The 23,479-nt window shown below is 31.9% G+C and overlaps 2 protein-coding genes across 3 annotated transcripts in view; one reads left to right on the top strand and one right to left on the bottom strand.

Moving 5' to 3' along the window:
• The window catches only part of LOC125069226 (collagen alpha-1(XVIII) chain-like), a 175,349-nt gene extending 158,731 nt beyond the window's left edge, over positions 1 to 16,618 (top strand). Inside the window, exons 8-28 of one of the 2 annotated variants that reach the window (XM_047678639.1) lie at positions 841 to 887; positions 2,200 to 2,310; positions 7,536 to 7,691; positions 7,853 to 8,050; positions 8,339 to 8,368; positions 9,043 to 9,210; positions 9,365 to 9,482; positions 9,668 to 9,754; positions 9,960 to 9,997; positions 10,078 to 10,290; positions 10,464 to 10,607; positions 10,789 to 10,887; positions 11,058 to 11,313; positions 11,619 to 11,719; positions 12,073 to 12,165; positions 12,510 to 12,656; positions 12,796 to 12,926; positions 13,185 to 13,364; positions 13,503 to 13,646; positions 15,476 to 15,559; positions 16,101 to 16,618. In XM_047678639.1, coding sequence (XP_047534595.1) covers positions 841 to 887; positions 2,200 to 2,310; positions 7,536 to 7,691; positions 7,853 to 8,050; positions 8,339 to 8,368; positions 9,043 to 9,210; positions 9,365 to 9,482; positions 9,668 to 9,754; positions 9,960 to 9,997; positions 10,078 to 10,290; positions 10,464 to 10,607; positions 10,789 to 10,887; positions 11,058 to 11,313; positions 11,619 to 11,719; positions 12,073 to 12,165; positions 12,510 to 12,656; positions 12,796 to 12,926; positions 13,185 to 13,364; positions 13,503 to 13,646; positions 15,476 to 15,559; positions 16,101 to 16,206 — 2,651 coding nt within the window. In that variant the 3' untranslated portion in view covers positions 16,207 to 16,618. The remainder of the gene's footprint in view (positions 1 to 840; positions 888 to 2,199; positions 2,311 to 7,535; positions 7,692 to 7,852; positions 8,051 to 8,338; positions 8,369 to 9,042; positions 9,211 to 9,364; positions 9,483 to 9,667; positions 9,755 to 9,959; positions 9,998 to 10,077; positions 10,291 to 10,463; positions 10,608 to 10,788; positions 10,888 to 11,057; positions 11,314 to 11,618; positions 11,720 to 12,072; positions 12,166 to 12,509; positions 12,657 to 12,795; positions 12,927 to 13,184; positions 13,365 to 13,502; positions 13,647 to 15,475; positions 15,560 to 16,100) is intronic. The other variant, XM_047678640.1, reaches the window with a different exon arrangement.
• A 1,450-nt stretch (positions 16,619 to 18,068) lies between these two features.
• LOC125069549 (cytochrome P450 9e2-like) lies at positions 18,069 to 20,759 on the bottom strand. Its single transcript, XM_047679070.1, has 4 exons — positions 20,282 to 20,759; positions 19,986 to 20,098; positions 19,449 to 19,928; positions 18,069 to 18,937 (listed from the first exon to the last, which is right to left on the bottom strand). The coding sequence occupies exons 1-4, from the start codon at positions 20,647 to 20,649 to the stop codon at positions 18,759 to 18,761; spliced, it is 1,140 nt and encodes a 379-aa protein (XP_047535026.1). The 5' UTR covers positions 20,650 to 20,759; the 3' UTR covers positions 18,069 to 18,758.
• Between the last annotated feature and the right edge of the window lie 2,720 nt (positions 20,760 to 23,479).

Below are 23,479 nucleotides of genomic sequence, written 5' to 3'. Positions count from 1 at the left end.
TAAGTATAATAGTTCTTGTAATGCAAAGTGCTTTAATTGTGTAACATAACTCTTGGTATATACGTCGTTTTATTTTTACGTTTAAGCTTATACAAATTTTTACAGGTTTTATTTGCAATTTTTAATATAATAATATGCTATTGTTACTAGATAAATGTAGGAAAAATTGTGCAAACTTTTTAATAAGAAATACATAATGTAATTTATGTACGTCACTTAAGTAAGTAACAAATGCATTTTTTAATAGGCAACGGTCATCGAATTTAAATACATTTACTAAAACAGTGTAAATAAATATTTAAAATAATGAATATTAAATTAAAAATATTAAATTAAAATTAAATTAAATTAAATATTGGATAACATCACATACATTACTCTGATCCCAATGTAAGTAGCTAAAGCACTTGTGTTATGGAAATCAGAAGTAACGACGGTACCACAAACACCCAGACCCAAGACAACATAGATAACTAATGAACTTTTTCTACATCGACTCGGCCGGGAATCGAACCCGGGACCTCGGAGTGGCGTACCCATGAAAACCGGTGAACACACTACTCGACCACGGAGGTCGTCAATATGTTAAAATATTATGATGCTATTTTATAAATTTAAATAAAATCAATCGTTTCTGGACTTATTGTTAATTCTCAGAGTTTCACTGAAATCGATCAAGACTATAAATAAGATTCAGAGTTTTCTACTATAATATCGTGCCTGAATGAATGAAACAAAAACCTTAATATAGTTAGTTAGATGTTCAGATGTAGTAAAGTGTAGAGAACTTTGTTGAAATTATAAAAAAAAAAAAAAAAATTCTATACTATTTATTTTCAGGATATCCGCTACGGCTTCGTGGAGAAAAAGGAGACCGAGGACCAAGGGCAAGATGCAATTTTAATAATATAACCTATTTAATTGTCAATCATTATAATACACAGTGTATCTATTCTAATGAAAATACAGCAAAAAAAGCTTACTAATGGATAAAAAACGTGTTGGTTCACCAGTTACCAAACATGTGGGATCGGAACGCAAAATTCGCAGTTTTCACACAAAGGCCACCCTCCATTGTTTTGCCGCGGGATTTATTGTCTGAGCACCACCTACTGTACGTTTCTTTACGTGTTACGATACGGATAAGACAAGATTATATAAAAAAAAACTGGAAATGTTGGAATTGTTCAAATAAATTTTGACTTGGAGAGATGTAATTTACAAAAAATATTTACGCATGTGTAAATTAATACTATTACATTTACTATTAGTAAGTTAAGATTGGAGATTCCTTAACTCCTTCTCCTTGAGTCCATTCCACTTATAGAGAAAGTTTGCGGCCAATTCCAACACGCTGGTTCCAATGCGGGTTGGACATGGCAAAATTTTCGTCTAACCAATGCTCCTCATAATGTTTTCCTTCACCATCGAGCACGAAATTAATTCTAAGCACTAAGCACATAAATTTTCTGCGATGATTGCTTAAGATTAAAGTCGTCATCGTCAGTTAAGGTACACCTGTTATAATCAGAGCCGTCTCAAGTTATACTGGGGCCTTTGGGCGCCCATGAATTTGGGGCCCTTTTGCTAGATATTTTTTGGTTTAATTTGGTAAATTGTTGGTTCTCCGGGGCCCTCTCAGGATGGGGGCCCTGGGCACGTGTCCCATGTGCCCTACGGTAAAGACGGTAATGGTTATAATTCGTAATCAATCTAAGCTTGGCTTTCATATGTATTCAATTAAATTCCCATTAAATTAACGGTAGCCGTGCAATTATAAATGATTATTTTCTCACAATATTACTAAATAAACGGTATCCTAATGTCGTAGGTTTGTAAAGAAGTTCTTCACGCCCGTATCATGATATATAGTCATTATGGAACACTTACTACTGGGCTGATCATTAATGTTTGATGGTACTTACGCCTGAAGCCGATTATATTGCGTGATTGAATAAAACCTTGCTAATAAAAAATTATAGGCGTTTCCATTATTTTTTTTGTGTTAAAAATATCCTTTATGTTATTACATTAATATTTACTTCTCAATTATTTATCATTTTTAAAGATTCAAAATGTATAATCTTCTAGAACATAACCTAAGGCTAATTAAAGTTTTATGATTAAAAGCTTAAGATTGAAGAAAAGTAATAATCTTACTAAATTATCTCGCTAATTATTTGGTATGTTTATCTCCAGGGACCCCCAGGGGAGTCAATACGTGGACCACCTGGGCCACCAGGACCGCCCGGTCCTCCAGGACAACCGGGAACTGCAGCGGCAACGGAAATGTCCGGCTCTGGCGATGATGTAAGTTGCTTTGATATTGTTAAGAATTTATTTACAATCATGAAGTACTTTGCAAATACAACTAGAAGCGCTAACAATGAAACGAAAATAATATACAATGTATTGTCATTATTTATTCCAAAATATTTATTTCATTGTTATAATGGAACTTTTATATAAATATAAACAATTTAGATATTATACTTTAATAACAAAGTCACCAATACAGATAAACATGCAAAAATATAACACACATAGACGTAAACGTTCACACATACACATACGTTACATACAGGGCCGGATCTACCATATGGCTCTTTGGGCTTCAGCCCAGGGCCCCGTGGACTCAAAGGGGCCCCAGTTAAGTCAAGTCAAAGTCTAAAATAGACGATAATGCGAAAGAATCCATAACTGTATTAAATTAAACAGATCGTATGGTTTGCAGTCCAGCGAGTCCTGTAATTATTCAAACCCCTTCAATTAATTTGATTCAAGTCTTCGTTCAGATATGTCTTAGGTAGGCCCCTAAGTAGTGAAAGCCCAGGGGCCCATAAATTTAAGGTCCCACCCTGGTTACATATATACACAGTTGAGTGGTTACGATGTTGCTCTATGTGAGACTGGTCAGAATAATATGCCTTTAATACATTCCAATTGCAATAGCCATGTTATATGTTCTAATTGTAATGTAAATGTTTTTTTGTAAAAAATCTAGTTTTATTACGCTCTTGTAATGAACGTTTCGCTTTAGACGTATTCTGTTAACTTTTTTTATAAATATTTATAGATGAGTTTTAGAAAGAGTTAATCTTTAAAAAATAATCTATCTATCTAAAATAGCTTAGATACAGAATTAATATTATATATTTAAATTCACAAACCACAGCATCTATATTATATAAACAGGCGAAAACAAGTCAGTACCTTTCTTTCCTCTGTTTTTCGCTTTAATATTATCAGTATTAATAATAAAAAAGGAAATAAAAACACATAAAATCTCCCAAACATGAAAAATGCTCTAAATGTTTTTCTCGACTGATTCAATAAGGATTATCGGATTTCTTTCGAATTTCGACCTCTGACCGAACACTTGCTATAACAAAAAGGTAACATTATTATTAAAATATCCTCTATTGAAGAAGGCTCTTATTTACTTTTGAATCGACATGTAGTCAAAAAGTCAAGTCTATAATTCAAAATAGAAGCGTTTCACCCGCTTATTGATAGTCAAAAATCTACCACCGTTCCGAAAATAAACACCTCGGACCTGAGAAGTCACAAAAAATATATTTTCGTTATTTGATAGGATTAAATTGAAGAGTCGAGATGGCCCAGTGGTTCGAACGCGTGCATCTTAACCGATGATTTCGGGTTCAAACCCAGGCACTACTGAATTTTCATGTGCTTAATTTGTGTTTATCATTATCATCATCAATAAATCATCTCGTGCTCGGCGGTGAAGGAAAACATCGTGAAGAAACCTGCATGTGTCTAATTTGAACGAAATTCTGCCACATCTGTAGTCCACCAACCCGCATTGGAGCAGCGTAGTGGAATATGCTCCATACCTTCTCCTCAAAGGAAGAGAAGGCCTTAGCCCAACAGTGGGAAATATACAGGCTGTTTATGTATGTTATGTTATGTAAATTGAACGTAATAAAACTCAATAGTTACTTTTTTCTGTGAGGAAAAATATAGTCAGGTAAATAAATACATATTATATGAAAAAGGATTTAAATACATTACTATTAAAGCTGTACGCTGGAAAAGATAATACCGTGAAAACGTTTCAAGTCCCCGTGCAGTCTAGACCACAATGTTCCATTAACCTGCGGGCATCGCTTACCCGTCTATGTAAATATTAGTGTGGCCCAAGGAATAAAAGATAGGTTGTAGGATTATAATCATACTAACTAAAGTAACTACTGAGCTTATTGTCGGTTCGTCTCGGTAGTATATACGTTCCGAACCGGTGATAGTTTTTCATGTTGTTCAACACTGTTGACGAATCAAATGTTCTTGTATGAGCCTATTTGAATAAAGAGTATTTTGATTTTAATAAGGCAAGGCTAAGTGTATTGTAAATAAAAATAATTTATATAATAGCGAAGGTTACTTTTGTTTTTTATTAGTTTTTATTATGTAATTTGATTTATGTTATAAAAATAATACATGTATTTGTTATCAAACATCTATTGACGCTTGTTGGGAATAATACAAAGCCGTAAGCCCTGATGGTAAACGGAATGACTCGTCATGATCCCTCTTCGTCGCAGCTATGTACCCTTGGCTCTCTTATATTTTAGGCTTTATTTCACCAACGAAATTTTATGTATTCTTTAATTAGGAATTCTTCCACTAATCATCAATTACGATATTTCCCATTTGCCGGACGTGCGATATGCCCAATGCCGATGTACGCCTGTGCGTGCTGTCTATATTGTATAGTCGTATATTTTATGGTAACTCGCTAGATAATGCTGCAGCAGATCATCTAATATACCGTACCGTTACCGTTATACCGTTGTAATACCGTTCAAAAGATTGTCTTGACAATTGGTATATACGGGCAGGACAACATCCGTCAGGTTATGCTAGTAAATTAAAGAGCTATACCATTAAGGAACTTATAACATACACTTTGTAATATTTAATCGCTTTTCGCTCGTTTCTATGCAACATGGAACTATTATCAACTGCATCGGTCGCGTTGCACGTAGTCGTATCAACCGAACCTGAATAGCCCATTGAAATAACTTTCATACAAACCGTTGCTTTAGGCGAACGTTGCAATACATTTGTTTCGATATAAATTAAACATTCGTCGTTATTTAAGTCATTGATTATTATATACATATAAATAAAATACTTAAATCTATGTATTTTTATAAATTTATATTTTGCATATATTCGAGAAGCATTTATTTATTCTGTGTACAAAAATCAATACAGTTAATGCATTACATTGAATTGTAATCGTCGTAATGTAAGGAAAGTTATCCAAAACTATACAATTAAAAGAATAGCCCGAATTGATCAATGAACGAAAAGGAAAGCCTTTAGAAGTGGTTAAAATAATGTTTCAATACCAACATTTTTTAGCGGGTGTATAAACACTAGTTTTCTATTTATTTTTATGTAATACTAAGGCGATCGGGTAAGTGGTCACAACTGCCCATAAACATTGGCGCTGTAAGAAATATTAACCATTTCTTACATCACATAAATGCGCTATCTTGGAAGTTAAGATGTTATGACCTTTGTGCATGTAGTTACTCTGCCTCAATCAGCCTTCAAACCGAAACACAACAATACATACCCAGGCTTAGACAACGCCCTACTACCAAATGTATCCAACATTCGAAAGAAGAATCCGAAGTTGTTTAACCGATCAATCGCTAAATAACATTAATAAATGATTCCAATTTCGGTTATATAAACAACCTATATTTAAAAAAAAAAACACTATTGTATTTTTAGTATCGTCATAAGTGTGCGCAAAATGATCGCTAATTGGTTGAGTGTAACGATCTCCAATTTTCAAGCATTAGTCGTGAGAGTCAACACGAAGAACAGGTTAACTCAAATAAGAGAATGTGAAGTTAATTATTAGAGCTCGCAGTAGCATATTATATGTTTAAAGAGGTTGACTATGAAAAGTCAATGAAATCATCTAACATGTTACCAATCATGTTTCCATCAAATATATTCGTAAAGAGTTTAAAAAACTAAAAACACGCACGCACAAAAATTACAAAAGCAAACACTTTCATTTGATATCCATATCATGAGGGTGCATTTCAAATAGCCTGTCAGCCATCTTGGACATCCACCATATTATATGTAAGTCACGTGACTATTTTTTTTTGTATTCCTGTCAGCAAACCCTATCATTTAAAATCCATATCATGGAGGTGGATTGCAAACAGCCAGTCCGCCATCTTGGAGAGGCAGCTATATTGGATTTGTAATGACGTTTCTTAACTAGTCATGTATTGTCATCAGAACTCAGAGCGAGTGCAAAATTTCATCCTAATCGAAGACCGGGAAGTGGGTCAAATTAAGATTCCAAGATTTTCTTACATACATAGTTACAAATGAATCTAATATAAGCGTGTTAAAAAGTCTAAGAAATAAAAAAACGAGGGGTTTCGTCGTGTATTATGTTTAAATAAAAAACACAATGATATAAAATAACTACGTTTGAGAATAACTCAATTCCAAGAAAAACAATTGTTATGTGAATTAAAACAACAACAAAAAAAAAGTTTAAATATTGTTCCAAAAAAATTATATAATAGAAAGAGACAAAGAGAAAGAGGAGGAACGTTCTCCATAAGACTTTTTTCCATACTTGTCGAATTATACCAGTTCACTTTTGTAGAAATCACGTAAAGGAATTTCGTTCCAAAAATCTGAAAAGCAATATTTAACTTTTCTCTATCAAAAAACACGTCACTTAACTGTTTACATGTAAACACATCTGTAATAGCATTCTTTCTCACAAAATAAATCTTTAATAAGTTTTGTCTGAATAAAAAACCTCCATGATTTTTTTCCCAATTTGCCGTCTCTAAAAACACTTATTGAGTAACATAAATCAGCCCTTATTGAAATTCACATCGGCTACGTTCTGATGCCTCCCTTCATTGTCTTCGATTTCGTGACCAAAAATAAAGTTATATTTTCTGTATTACAATTTTAGTCATTTTATTATTTTTTGTAGCGATATTTGGGTACTTTCGTTAAACTCCCATACAATAAGCAACTATAATATGAAGTCCTATAAAATTTCTTCAGAACTAAAGTCTGGTTTTTTTAGACATTTATCACAATAATACACTGGTGTTTGCACTTTTTTGATAAACATATTGAATTTATATATAATAATATTCCCTCTGTCTGTAGTTCTGGAGACTGAATCATTTCGTTACCACTAAAGTAGCAACTTTACAAAATTTATTGATTGATGATAATATTATATATAGAATACGTAGATATAGCTTATATGTATCATAAATTTATGTGTCTGTATTTTCCCGCTTTACATGGATTTAAATAGAAGAACAGGGTCGTGGTATGTATTACCTTTTAATTGATTTCAAGAATCTTTTTAATCGATATTTCAATTGTTTTTTTTTTTTCTTGTACTTAAACATGCCAAATATACGGTGATTGTGAAAAGACACAATTTATAACGATGCCATTTTCTGTAATCACTATATTATTTTTCGTTATTCTTTTAGCAAATATTTGGTGAAAACTACGCATCCCTCGGTCAGTGCGGTTGCAATTCGAGCGTTTTGTTAGCACTCCTTGAGACTGCTCCAGAACTGCAGGGTCCTCCTGGACCACCTGGCATGGTTGGAGCTGATGGGCGAACTGGTGCACCCGGAATCGCTGTAAGTATTGTATCAAAATTACAATACGTTTATTTTAATAGTATATAACAATATAAAGGATATTTCGATATTTATAGGCGTTAAGATTACGATCTCAAAAAATCTATTTCACTGATTAAATAATATTTATTTAAGTCACTTTTATTTTTATCCAAAAACAGGGCCAACCAGGTATGCCTGGTGAGAGAGGACCTATGGGATTACGTGGGGAAAAGGGTGATCGAGGTGACGACGGCCAACGAGGCCCTGAAGGGCAACCAGGTTCAAAAGGTGAGCCTGGTGTAGACGGACGACCAGGTATCCCAGGCCCAGCTGGTCCCCCAGGTCCACCTAGATCATCTGACTATAGTAATTTCGACGTAAGTATTAATCGCAGTGCCTAAACACTAAACAGCTTTAAATTTATTCATTTGAATTATATTGTTAATTGTATCTTCAAATTGGGTTCATAATGTAGCAATAATAATAGGCTTACATGTTTTATAGTTAAAGCTTTTAATCCTATTTATCATTATATTAATTAAAGTACAGAAATGCGCTTTGTGGAAAATCAGAAATTTTATTTGTTTCCAAATAGTACTAATGATGTATTTACTAGCATATTTATCATTGTTATTAATATTTTCATGCTACTTCTGCTTATGTAGTCAAATTGGAAGCCTAGACAAATATATAAGGTAAGTTTTTACCTAAATGTGTAAATAAATTACAAAGTAATAACGACTCCGCAAGAATAAATAAAACGGATCCTTTTTCTTAATGGAGTAAATATAGATTGTTTAACAGTCAATTTCGTTTACATTAAACGTCACTTCAACATTAACTGAAACGAATGTCTTTTGGAAAGGAGGATTGTCTACTTCAGTAAACAAACCACTTGAACAAACTTTGGAAAACGACTTTTCATTCTTGATAGATACACATCGAGGACGCGAAGATAAGAAAATTTATTTCAGCCGTCGTCGCTAAAAGTTTGAGTAAATTTGAAAATAATTTCTGTTTCGTCGAATAAATCGTTTCAATTTGAGATTGAAGATTCTTTGTTTAATGAACTTTGATATGATATAAAATGTTTAATTTTTACTTGATATAATTTTTTTAACACTTACATATACTATAGCACTAAATGAAATGTTCAGAAATATGTTTATCTTGGAGAATGTATAAGTATATATAATACATTAGACCATTTTATTACTGGGGCGATGTGCGTTTATAACTTATCCGAATTTATATGGAATATTTACCGGGTCAATAATATCGGCTATATGTACTTATTTTCGTTAAAGTAATAAGATGTAAAAGATAAGAAATCAAATAAGGAAAAACTAGCTGAAAATATTTTTTTCAGGAGTCGCTGTTTGGATCTCATGATAGTGCTATTGGTAGACCTGGTGCACCAGGACCAAAAGGAGATTCTGGTCAGCCAGGGCCAATCGGTCTTCAGGGTGAACGAGGATTCCCTGGTCAAAAAGGAGAAAGAGGTCAAATAGGGCAAACGGGATCCAAAGGAGATCGTGTAAGTCTTTTCAGAGAAAATAAAATTTAAAAATCAAGAGTTTTACAATAGGTAAAGGTAGTGGTAAGCCTAAATGTGAAAAAAATATTGATAATCATAGAAAAATATTGTATCTAATATTTAACTGCAATAATTAAGTAAAATAAATTTTTAGGGTCACCCTGGATCGAAAGGTGATCGTGGGTTAAAAGGTGATCGAGGTGGCCCCGGATTTGACGGACGTCCTGGCCTTCCAGGTGCCAATGGAAGAGGAGGAGAAAAGGGAGAAAAAGGTAAATCAGATATTTAAAAGTACCCAACATTTATCCTAGAACTGATAACTCCTCGCGTTACCCTAAAATTTAAACAAATACGATAATAAATATAATAATAAACCTTTTTTGAAATAATATACTTTAATAGGTAGACTGCTTGTAATTTTATGCTAATTCAAAACCAATTCTTACTTGGTCTGCAGGGGAGCGTGGATCACCGGGACCACCTGGCCCACCAACATTGCCAACGGGATTAATTGCTTCAGAAGAATCAGAATTTCTTACATCTGGTACGCATTATCACATGGTATATTATGTATCGTATTAATTCATATCAGTATATATAACTATTGTTATATAGATGTTTCATGTTTTAAGATATGATGTGGTATTAAAGAATTTTGAATACAATTTTCAGTTTCGTAAAAATGAATTACTGTTACATATTTATATGATAGGTATATATTTTTTATTTAAGCTTAAATATGATTTTAGGGCAACGACAAATAGCTAGAGGTGACAAGGGTGAAAAGGTGAGTTTTTAATTTAAATTATAAAATGGTTATTTATAAGTATTTTTTTATTGACAATTTGGCTCTAATTTTACGATCAGGGAGAAAAGGGAAGCCGAGGCAATGATGGAACTCCAGGTTTTCCGGGCAAAGATGGAAAATCCGGTGAAAGAGGTGATATTGGACCATCTGGAATGCCTGGTATTGCTGGGCCGCCTGGATCACCAGGGCTTAAAGGTGAAAGAGGTGAACGAGGGCCACCGGGTCCAGTTAGCATAACATCTGCTACAGGTTCAGAAATCTTTACTCTCAAGGTAATTGAAATAAAATTAATAAAAAACAAAATAAAAGAATAGTAGTCATTTTTTATTGTTGTCAATGTCTTTGAAAATAATTAAATATACAAGCAATATTTTTTTGTAATTTCGCTCCAAAGTTTACCTTACATCAGAACAGCAATAAATATTGTCGGTATATCTTATTTTAGGGTGATAAAGGGGATGCTGGCTTACGAGGTAGAAGAGGAAGACCCGGTCCACCCGGTCCAAGAGGTCCCCAAGGATTCCAAGGCATACCCGGACCACCGGGCAAACTTGGAGAAAAAGGAGAAATTGGCTTACCTGGATGGATGGTTGGTTTTAATTTAATTCTATTGAATGTATTTATAGATTATTTTATTATTATTAATACATATTTTTCATTATGTTGCATGCTATTCAGAATATGAAGGTAAGTAAAACCATACAATTGTAGAAAAATAATAACATATACAAGTATCTTTTCATTTTAATAAAATAAATATGATATTGTAGGGACGTCCAGGTACATTGGGACCTCCTGGAGTGCCTGGACCTGTGGGACCTAAAGGAGAGAAGGGTGATCCAGGTGTAAATATTTTAGATGTTTCAATGGTAAGCAAGAGCAAAGATCAACTTATATCTCCTTTTTTACTTTAATCCAAACGCATATTATAATGTAGAAATATAATATCTCATTCATCAAGAGAAACGGTTTTTTTTAACTAATAGTCTGAACATGAAGTTAAATTGAAATTATAAGAAAAAATATCTTTAATTCACAGTTCAAAGGAGAAAAGGGAGATCGTGGAGTTGATGGTACACCAGGTTTAAAAGGAGCTCAGGGTCCTGCTGGTCCCCCTGGTCTTCCGGCGACTAGATCTGAACCCATTCAGTACGTACCTGGGCCTCCTGGACCACCAGGTCCTCCTGGATCTCCGGGGATCCCTGGTATATCAATAGTTGGTCCGAAAGGCGAACCCGGTGTCAATTACATTGAAGAACCAGTTCATGGAAGTACAAAGTTTTACGGTAGACCAGGTAAGAGCTAAGCTTTAAATTTAAACTTAATATTCCTATTGTAAATCTAATAATTGTTTTTAATATACACGCTGCCGGATCACAGTCCCGAAAAGTCCACTAGACGAATTAAAAGCTTTGAAAGAATTGAAAGATCTTAAAGATCGAAACAGAGATCGTACACGTAAGTATGGATAGGGTGAAATACATTTGAAAATGATCATAACTTATCTCTTGAATCTGCTGCATTAAATTTATTTAAAGGCATGTTATCAAAATGTCTTACTAAACAAATATTAATTTGAATCGTTGGTATCGATTTCAAGCTTACCCTGGAACCGAATCGAGATCGCATTATGAGGAACCGAACACAAACAGAAACGTGCCTGGTGCAGCTGTATTTTCAACAACGGAAGAAATGATGAGAGTATGTTTATTTTTTTAAACTTATAAAAAAATAATTTTTTATTTAAAAAAAAGAAACAACAAAAAGTCCCTGTCAATGACCCCGTTGAGCAGAAGACTCATCGTGTATTAATGAATATGACGTACAACTTATTCCACCCCGCTATTCTGCAGAGTGGTGTAAAATCGTTGGTCAGGATTTCTTCTGATTCGTGCAGGTTTTATGTCGTTACCCTTCACCGACAAACCCAAAATGAAGTATAAACGCAAATTGAATATGAAAAAGTTGACATAAATTTATGATAATGGCCATAAGATATTCAAGAAATATCTAAGAAATCATGCGCATTTTTATTTTACTGTTATTCTCAATAGCTGGCATCATCAAGTCCCGTGGGAGCATTGGCTTATGTTATTGAAGAACAAGCCCTTTTCGTAAAAGTTAACTCTGGCTGGCAGTATGTTTTGGTAAGCATATTAATTTGTATGTTTGTATTTTATAATTATGTTTTAAGATTTAATAATTTAAAATATTAAATGATGTTATGAGATTTAATTGTTATTTCCTGTAATTCAACTTAACACTTAAATAATAATTATAATTTAAAAAAAAAAGACAAAATTAAAGTATGAAATAAACATTCGACTTGATATAAGTCTTCGCCAAGTTTATTATAGATATCACTACTGTGAATCAGTAAAATATTTTGTGGTGCAATTGTAATAATTCTGGATTTAAAAATAACGGCTATTAATAAGTAACATAAAAAGTTGTTCGTCTGTAAGTATATAAAGGATTATTTGTATTAAAGTTAGGGTCGCTCGTCACTCGATCCGCGCCCGTGACCACAACCGTGGCTCCTCAAACACCACCCATGCTTGCAGCGAGCTTAGTCCACATGCCGCAGATATCAAACTTAGTTGAAAACTCGCCACCGTTAACACCCGTGGGACCTACTGTAAGTTTTCTTGAATATGATTCATTTATCGTGAGAATAAACAGCTCAATTCCAATTTAAAAGTTTTATTTAAGCATTTATATTATTTATGTATTGTATGTAACACCAAATGAAAAAACTCTGTCTCATTTATTTTTAGCTCCGCTTAGCCGCTTTAAATGAACCACTATCTGGGAATATGCATGGAGTACGACGAGCTGATTATGCTTGCTACAGACAAGCGAGGCGAATTGGTTTAAAAGGCACATTTAGAGCTTTCCTTACTAGCAGGTAAGGATTGTTAATTTCAAAACGTCGAATAGTAACTACGACCTTTTCAATTTATATCACGGAGATTGTGAGATCGTATCAGTAGTTTCCAATATAACTTTTAAATTATCAAATGTAAATTTAAAGTTAACGTGTTCTTGTAATATGTGCTTTATTTTAGCATCTCTCGTGTTCATTAAGTCTTTTAGTATTATCCTGTGTTTAGATAAATCGTTTTTGAATTATAAACTCGACTTATGGTTCATAACTTTCTCACAGAATTCAAAACCTCGACTCAACAGTTCGATATTCGGACAGACATTTGCCCGTTGTTAATATTCAAGGAGACATACTATTTAAGTCTTTCTCGGACATTTTTGATGGTAACGGCGGTGTTATGGTCGGTCCGCCCAAGATATATAGCTTCAGTGGCAAAAATATAATGATGGACGCACACTGGTAAGATTTAACACTATTAGAAAATTGTTATTGTTAATGTCATCATTGTCGTTATACATTTTCATAGTATTCGTGGATATTTGTATTAATTAATTAACAGATTTATTTTAAAGCATTCCTCATTCATAAATGTCACAGGTCACAAAAGCTGATATGGCACGGATCACACGCGAGCGGCGAGCGCGCTCTCGATAACTTTTGCGAGGAATGGCAGAATGGCGATCCTACTAGCAGAGGAATGGCTGCCTCCCTTTATTCCCACAAACTTCTATCACAGGAGAGGTAAAATATTCTTAAAATGTATTTAAATAAGATAACCGTTGGATACACAGAAGTTTTCGTGTTACAATCGACTATAAGAAAAAGTTTTCTATATCTATATATCTAATGCCTGGTTTCGGTTCTATGTCTGCTTAGATATATTTGAAAACATTTATTTATAATTCCTGACGCGACATTATTGTACGTCGACAGTACTATCCCAGATACTTTCACGCAAGTATCAATGCAACTGAACAACGATTCATTACGACACTAACAGAGAGACATGAATTTATTTAAATAACTAGTAAGACGGCATACGTTATTCTGTCTGTGTACCAACCAATAATGGCGATAGTTTTAACGGTAAAAAAGTATTGTAGCACATCAACGTCATCTAGTGGCGAAAATAGTGGATTGTGTAAAATCCTTCTCCATAAATAAAACATGTTATATTTATTTTTCAGTACAATTCCATACGTCATCATAACATGTATAAGTATTCTTATTTACTTGATCAGGTAATTTATTGTTCAAATCAAGAAGGTTAAATATATTTTTATCATCAAACTTGTGTGAGATTAGAACAAAGAAAAGCAAGAAATAATAAACTATTATGTTATTTCTTATATTTATTCAATACAATTACCAAATACCTCCTTCAAGGACTCTGCAATAAACGAGTCCATAAAAACTTTGCGACTGACAATTTAATATACAATTTATCTTAAGTAACCAAACGTGTATTTTTATAAATATACTTTAAGGAAATAATTAAGATTTTTAAACGATTTAATTATAATTATTCTTGAAGTTTCGGTTTCGTGAGTAAATAGTCATAGTTAGTAATAGTTAATAGTTTATGCAACATAGTTAGTAGTGCCTGAGTAAAGGACAATTATAAAGCCAATTAGGTGTCGCCCGCGGCTTCGTTCGCGTTTTAGAGGTTGGTTGTCAGGCATAAAAAAGTAACCTATGTTCTTTCTTGGAGTTGAAGCTTGCTTCATATCAAATTTTATCAAATTCAGTTCAGTAGTTTGGCCAACATACGGACAGACAGTTATTCCACATTCGTGATATTAGCATAGATAAGAGTAAAAGTAACAAGTCTGTCTGACTAAGGCCTCCTGACCTTTCCAATACGTGCAGGTTTCCTAACGATGTTGGCCTTCATCAGTTAAAATTAAGTCAAGCCTTAATTGTTACCCTGTACTTCCAGTTCACAATGAATTAATCCTTAAAATAAAACATATTTAACCTTTAGTCGAGCTTAAAAATCTTGTATGTGTAAAGAGCCGAGATGGCCCAGTGGTTACGGGTTCAAACCCAGGCAAGCACCCCTGAATTTTCGTGTGCTTAATTTGTGTTTATAATTCATCTCATGCTCGGCGGTAAAGGAAAACATCGTGAGGAAACCTGCATGGGTTTAATTTCAACGAAATTCGGCCACATATGTATGTACCAACCCGCATTGGAGCAGCGTGGTGGAATATGCTTCTAACCTTTTCCTCAAAGGGTGAGGAGGCCTTAGCTCAGCAGTGGGAAATTTACAGGCTGTTAATTAATGTAATGTAAAAATCTTTACTTTTTTGTTTTAATTTTTTGACAGTATTACTACAAAATCCTATTAAAAATCACAATTTCGTTTCGTTTTATTTAAAGACTATTATCAAATAAAGAATAAAGCTAACAATTAAAAACACACCAAAGTGCAACATGTACATATAAAAGATAAAATGTGTCTCTTTCTAACAGCTCACTGTCTCTATCTATCTCTGTTTTCACTAAAAAATAAGCGATAGAGATGTGAAATATATCATTTTCCACTTATTTTTTTCAATCTTTCATAGATACTCCTGCAATAATCACTTTGCGGTGCTCTGTATAGAAGCAACCTCACAAATGAACGTACGAAGGAGAAGAGACACTTCCAGGTAAGAGATCTATTATATACGAGATGTATGTCTTACATAACTTACTATAAAGAAGGATATAAATAGTTTACTGAAAATATAGGTAATTAAAATGTGTATAACACAGTTTGAAAGTTGAGAAACATAATTTATATCAGAGAATTAACGGTTAATTGCTAATTTTATTTTTCGTTACTTTTTTTATGGCATTGGTTGGCGGACGAGCATATGGGCCACCTGATGGTAAGTGGTCACCACCGCCCGTAGACAAAGGTGCTGTAAGAAATATTAACCATTCCTTACATCACCTATACGCCACAAACCTTGGGAACTAAGATGTTATGTCCCATGTGCCTGTGATTACACTGGATTAGATAAATTTATTCTAATTAAAAATACAATTCTTCTACTAAATATATATATTTTTAATTTGATAACGCAATTAGTATAATTATATTACTAATTATAATTAATTAAGTATATTATTTTTCGAAGAGGGTATGCAAAAAGCATGTGTCTGTTTTTTTTTAAATGTTAAAGCAGGTATTATTTCTTTTGACAGGTATAATTTAACGTCACTCTTGGACGACGAAGATTACCTCTATAATGCTGAAGAGTATCAACAACTACTTAATGAGATATTTGCTCAACCTTTTAGAGAAAATTAGTATGATTTATAACATTTTATTTAATACTAAGCCAACCAGTATCGCGAGTGTCCCCACACAAATAAAATACAATATTGTATAATAATATAACAATTATTTATTAATTCATTCAAACGGATTCGTCTTGCTTCGTTATGTCATAAATATCATTTTTTTTTTATTATTATTATGACATTTTTTATCACATTATTGTTATGTATTTTACTACAAATACAGTATAAATTGAATATGTCATCGGCTTAATGTAAAAATATAATTAAAAGAATAAAAATAGAAAAACTATTTAAAAAGTACCGTCATTAGCTACACGTACATTAGCTTATAAACATATGTTCCAGTAAATGTGTCTGTCACCGTAAGATTACAGACATCATTAGATTACCTTTATAAAATGTACACGATTAAAACATTATACAAGTATATTATTATTTTTAATTATATACTTGCTTGCTTGTAGTAACTTAGTAAGATACATGATTTTTTTATGTATCAGTATTTCCTACTATGAAATCATTTAAAAATAATTAAATATCAAATCATATTTCATTAAAGAAATTCCTAAATGTAAATACCGAACTATCAAATTATATTATCAAAATTAAACTTAAGCCAATGTATGAATTTATTAAAAAAAAAAAAAACAAATGTATGCTTAGTGTGGGGCTGCCATTAATATTACGGTGTGTTATACTCAATTTTATATGAGATTTATAATATAAATTTAAGCTTGTGTTCATTAGAGATTCCGATTAAATGTAGCTGCTAACATGCTACTAGAAATCTCTTCTTGTTGTATTTATAAAGTTACATGACCTTGCAGTAACAAAAAAAAAGGTGTAAATTTGCATTTTTGTATCATGCATTGTTCATAGAAAAAATTGAATAGCAATTCTTATAACATTCAATTATTAAAGCACACAAAAACGATATATGATGTCAGCTCTTAACGTGTTAATTTAATTTATGACAAAAAATGTTTAGGACAAATTTATTATGATGACAAGACAGTTTTATGCATTTTAATAAAAAGGAAACATTTTTTATTTTAATTTTTTTGAAGCATTTTCTCTAATACTCTTAGGGTTTCAGCCTTAGCAATTCAATTTAAAATAATAAATAATAATAATCAAATGTCAATGTATTCGTCAAACGTATAAATGAAAAATTTAAATCGCTATTCTATATCAAAATAAATACAATCGTATATTTTTTCACGGGTCATTCAATATATAAATTTACGAAATAAAACCACAAACAAAATAATAATATTTAAAGACAAAATTCTATATAATAAATTAAATAAGTATCTCATAAAAATATTATCAACTTTTTATTAATATTATTAATTCAGAATTATAGTTTGTAATGATTAATTTATTATTCAATAATTAATACGTCGGCATTATAAGTCTTGTATGTGTGATCGATGAATGTATTGAATATTTGTGATAATTTTAGCTTGTCCAAGTTTAATTTGAGACTGTAAATATTACTTTTAATATTAAAAAAAATTATTAATAATCATAATATATTGTGTGTGTCCATTGATTAAAATTATTTTATAGACTGACATCAGAAATATTTAACATTGTCATCATCAATAACATAAGAAATTTTAAAAGAAAAGTTACATTTTTCAATCCATGTTTTTAATTATTAAAATAAAATTATATAATCATTTAGATCGTGCTATACCTGCTTGGTTACAAATTGATGCATTACTTATTAGGTATATAAATATTTATTTATTTTCTGTCCTTGATAAAATAGCAGAAAATACATAACATGTTAACCATTAAAGGAATAAGTTAGTGCTAGTCGTTTTAACCGTAGGGAGTAATATTTTCATACAAACGGAAATAAAACTTATAATTAGGGATATTTTAATAAACAATTAGCAGATATTATTATTAATCTATACTGATTATATCAGCTATTCCTGCGTGCTCTCGATTGGTTATTGAAAATAAATTTCAAAGTTATTTCAATATTATTTCAATAAAGAAAACGAATAAAAACTAAAACATACAAATAGTATATTTTCGTTTGTATAAAAATAGTATAAAGTAGTTTATAGATTATAAGCCAATATTTGTTAAGACAATGACATACCAACAAGCATTTATATACGTATATAGTTTTAAGCTTTTTCAACATCGAATAAATTGTATATTATATTACAACCGACTGTATTTATAAAACTAAGGGAAATAAATGTTTTCACGACAAAATATCGTATTATCATTTTATTTCTTGCATCATATGTATCCACTATTAGGAATATTGGTGCATTCGATTTTTTTCCTACATTTCATTAAACACTAAATTTCGAGCTAAAATTTGACACAGAGGTTCGTTTTGATTTTATAAGACTTCCCACCGAAAAAGAAGTATATGTAGAGTACTACACTGATCAAAACGAATAGTTTCTTAAATATATAAACCGGGCTTTATACAATTTAAAATTACACTAGCAATACAATACCAGACGGGCTTACACAAACCTCTACCACCAAGTTGTTATTTTACTTTAAATAATAGCGTAGTTATCTTTAAAGGCTTCTAGTTCTTTCAGTTAATTTCAGCGGCAGTCCGCCGATAAAGCTTTCAGATACAACCGCCATAGGTTGAGGTATAGGATGTAGCCTGCTTATGGCACACGGCTCTACGGTAAACTTCTGTAAAATAGCAGCAATACCAGCCATAGCCAAAACCTTTCCTAATCTTGAAGCTGAAATCGTAAATAAAACTTAAGCTATTATAAACAAAAAACCTCTTAACATTCATAAGAGGAGACAAAAGATATATCAGGATTACGGAAGCATTAACATCCAGATCACTAAAGAAAACCACACAGTCAATATAAATTGTAATGCGAAAAGATCGCGAACCCAAATAATTTTATAATTTAAAAGTTGTTTCTTTCTATCTATTGGCAGACTAGCCAATTGTGAAGGGCATTTTATAGTGCACAAGTGTATGCTAAAACAAAAGATCTATGTTCTCTCTTATCCCTCACTAGTATAAAACGATGTCATGACAGGATCGGAAAGAGAACTGGCTAAGGACTAACGACTTGACATACATTTCCTGGTGCGGGAGTGCAATTACTGGTAATTTCTCAATTATAAAATCTAACAACTATTTATTGGACCAAACCAGAGTTTGAACCCTTGGGATTTTTGGCCTTAAAATCTATTAGACAGGGCTAGTGGTAATTTAATTTATATTCTTCTACTTACCTACACATGCACGTGGGCCATCTCCAAATGGTAAAAATATATTATTTTTAAATTCATTTGCGGTACTAAATCTATCCGGATTGAACTTTTCTGGTTCGCGAAAATATTTTTCGTCATTATGTAAAGCCTGTACAGGTATAATAACCTTCACACCCTCGTTTATAGTTAAATTGATTTCAGGGAATGTGTATGTCGGTGATGTGCACTTTCTTATAAGAAATGCAACCGGAGGAAACATTCTCAATGCTTCATAAAATGCCTTCTCTAAAGTATTCAATTCATTAATAGCTTCATAAGTTAACTTATTGTTATGTTTTGGTAGTATTCTATCAATCTCTGCTTGCACTTTTTCCTGATACTCCATATTAAATGCTAGTTGATGTAAAGTATAACTAGCGCTTATTGACGATGTTTCGAAACCAGCTCCAAAGAAGACAAAACATTGCGCAGTCATTATAATATCATCTAATTCCAGTTCTACTTGTTTCGGTAAGCCATTTTCATCTCTAAATTCCAACGAATCTGTTATAAGATTACCTTTTTTCTTCAATTCTAACATCAAATCTATGAAATCATTTTTCCCTGATGGCTCATAATTTCTACTTTTAAGTATTTTCTTTACTAAAGCAATTATTACCGTTTCTACTTCACTTGATAAAAAATGTAATCTTTTGAAGCAATTTGGAAACATATACTTTAAAGCTCCAACAAGAGCGTCCCTAAATGACCTATGAAATATCCTGTTTCCCAATTTCCGAAATTCTGAGTTTTCATCATTCAAAGAATCTATATTTATTCCAAAACCACATACACCAATAAAATCAGTTGTATACCTTGCTATTAGTTCACGCATATCATAATATTCTAATTTTGATATTTCAGCTGCTTGTAACTGAAGTTTCTCAGCCCTTTCAGTAATTATGGAAAACATTGCTTTAATTTTACCAGTACTGAAGGATTGACTAAAGCCTTTTCGAATTAATTTCCATAAGTCACCGTCGGCAAAAAATAAATTCTTGAATAATGGTTCAATCGATGTTTTATGTGAATTAAATCCTCTGTCGTAAAAATGTTGAAAATCTGTAATCAATATCCTTTTAACTAATTCAGGATCCCTTATCACTAATTCTGGTGAAGTACTTCTAAAAAAACCTACCACTGTTTCTTCTGGATATTTTTTGTACGCCTCTGTAGCCAACATTGCAATGCTAGATTTTTGAATAAACTGTTTCAAATTGTTTCCAAAATATGGTATAGGTTCATCATTTTTAATACCCCTTTTTCTCCAATATCCAAAAGTTCGGGTTCCGTAGAAATAGCAAATTATCACCAATGTTATTAATATTATGTATAACATTTTGTTAATACACACTGGGCACGCGTCTGACACTGACTGACTCCCGCTTATCTTACGTCGTGAACAGTTTTTAAACTAAATTTTGGTTATTCGAAGTGTGAGTGAGAGAATTAAATCATGTATGGTTCTGCGTAGTTTTTTTTTTATAAATATTTTTATGAACTAAACTAACAATGTGGAAAAAATAACAATTTGTAACAAACACAACATGACGGAAATAAGACTCGATTTTATTAACATACTAAATTAAATTCTTTAATTCAAAATAATATATCTGTAAAATAGCAAACAATAATGTTTAAATATATCCTTACTATTTTTTTTTACTATATTATGTTTTTAATTATTGTAATGGGAGAATTTAAAAAAAAAAAAAAACCAATGCATAAATTGCTAAAAATAGCCTCAAATAAATATGATTAGTGGAAAGAACAAGAACATACCCATTCACGAGTCTAACAAAGAAATATGAGTTTTTGTTTGGTAAAAAATAACTTCAATAAGTTAATTTTATATTCATTGCCACGTTTAAGTTTTTATTTACTATATTATTTCTATATTTGGCGTCGGCGGTATTAATGTTTGTACAATTTTTTTCATGAATATATGATATAGTGAGATACATATTATAATTATTTTAATGACCTATGAGCTCAATTAAATCAGATTAATTTAATCGAATAAGGCATTCTATAAGCGCAAAGGTTCGCACATTTAGCAACAGACTTCGAAAAACAAGTAGATATAAGAAACTCCTTTCTCCTTAATGAAATGTGTCGAGTTCATTGTTATACGAAGGTTGAGAAAAACTGCACATATAATATAAAGATTGGCTGTACCACATGCTATTCATATCAGGTAATTTAAGTACCTTTCAAATTATAAAAAATATAGTAGGAACCGAAGTAAGTGTCTGCCATTATTTTTTTCTATATTTTTTCTAATATATTTTAAGATATCAAAATGGCAGACATGTTGCGATCACGTTTTGAAAGTCAATTTTTAAGCTTTTCGACTCCTTGGCGTGCTCAAACGAACCCTCGACGGGAATAGTGAACCTCTATTTCACCAGGTGAAGTAGTATACCTGACAGTAATATGGAGTTTGCTACTATACCGTAAGTCTGCCGATCTCTCTCTATAAGGTATATTTTTTATATATACGCTCTCAGTCTATAAGGTATATTTTTACCGTCTAGACGATTACGTCTTTTTTATTCGTCTTACGCACACTAAGACATTTTTTAAGCGAGCGTCACTCATACAAATGCACATCTACCGATAGAGGATAATATTGGAATGTTGAATATACTATATTTAATTATTTTAATCAAATATCTTATATTAGCTAAACTCGTTAATCAAGATGGAATATTTAAAAAAAGTTATTCTTACACTTATTACAGACAGACTTACTTCACTTACAGGACAGCTCATTGAATAAGTTTTAAAAAAATTGGTGTCCATCTCTTTAAAAATATTAACGATATATTTTTAAATATTTTCGATATGTAGTTTAAAAAAAATCTGTTATAGACTGCAGCATTACCTAACTCTTTTTTTAAACTTGTAATTTCGAAGACTTTTTTCACTTACATTTCGTAGAAGAATAGTTTCGAAGGAAATCTTGGACTTCCAATTTCGAGGGATTTAAAGTTTCAATTAAGTTGAAAACGCTGGATGTCTTAAGATAGAAGTGGCCAATTTAATTACGTTTGTTATACCGAGTTTGTTGGTTTTATTTACTCGGTTTTAGAAGGAACTCTAGAATAAATAAATATTTGACAACATCACATACATTACTCTGATCCCAATGTAAGTAGCTAAAGCATTTGTGTTATGGAAAATCAGAAGTAACGACGGTACCACAAACATCCAGACCCAAGACAACATAGAAAACTAATGAACTTTTTCTACGTCGACTCGGCCGGGAATCGAAACCGGGAGTAGCGTACCCATGAAAACCGGTGTACACACTACTCGACCACGGAGGTCGTCAAACTAATATAGTATTTAATCTTTTTCCTTAAATGCAAATAATAATATACCATAACCATAAAAAATATGTACACATATATAAATACCTATTGATTTTTAGCAACTATCCGGTTGTAAAGAGACTGTTGGTATATTATATATACATGCATGACTAAATCTGCTGGAATTTGTTAGTATTATAATATAACGTGATTCAGTTAAATAGAGGTGAGATAAATTCCAATATACGGCTTAGAATAGATGCAAATTTAAAAAAAAAGTAATATTGACTTCTGAAAATTACCTAAAGGAATCAAATTGATACGAATTATATGATAAATTAAAATGTATACGGGCAAAGTTACAAGCATAAATAACTTTATAAAATAATAACAATGATTAAATTATTTTATAAAAATTTGTTTTTGAACGCCTAAAAACTTTACATGATAAAATATTTTTACAAACATTTGCTAATCTAGAGCAGGAGTTTTCTTATTAAAAACATACATAAAACATTGTTACTGGCTCAGACCCGCAAATGGCTTAAATCTTTGAAATTGCTAAACGTTTAATTCCCACATGAATACCTCGTGTGCTCCATACCATTATTGTTCTGTTGTTAAGTCTGGCAAAAAACACATCGGTCTTCTTGCTCATAGAATAAAGATCAAATTGCTACAAGGTTTCTCTGTCCC

The sequence above is a fragment of the Vanessa atalanta genome, chromosome 15, assembly GCF_905147765.1.
Source record: "Vanessa atalanta chromosome 15, ilVanAtal1.2, whole genome shotgun sequence".
Classification (NCBI taxonomy): domain Eukaryota; kingdom Metazoa; phylum Arthropoda; class Insecta; order Lepidoptera; family Nymphalidae; genus Vanessa; species Vanessa atalanta.
Note: the sequence above shows the minus strand (reverse complement) of the source record. Positions and strands in the feature narration are given on the sequence as shown.

Excerpts from the sequence above, each read along its gene's own strand:
- LOC125069549 (XM_047679070.1), bottom strand. The coding sequence starts at position 20,649 with ATGTTGGCTACAGAGGCGTACAAAAAATATCCAGAAGAAACAGTGGTA. Across the intron at positions 20,099-20,281 it reads ATGCGTGAACTAATAGCAAG|TGAAGTAGAAACGGTAATAA; the intron begins GTATACAACTGA and ends TTTTTTATCAAG. Across the intron at positions 19,929-19,985 it reads GTTAGAATTGAAGAAAAAAG|TAGAACTGGAATTAGATGAT; the intron begins GTAATCTTATAA and ends TACCGAAACAAG.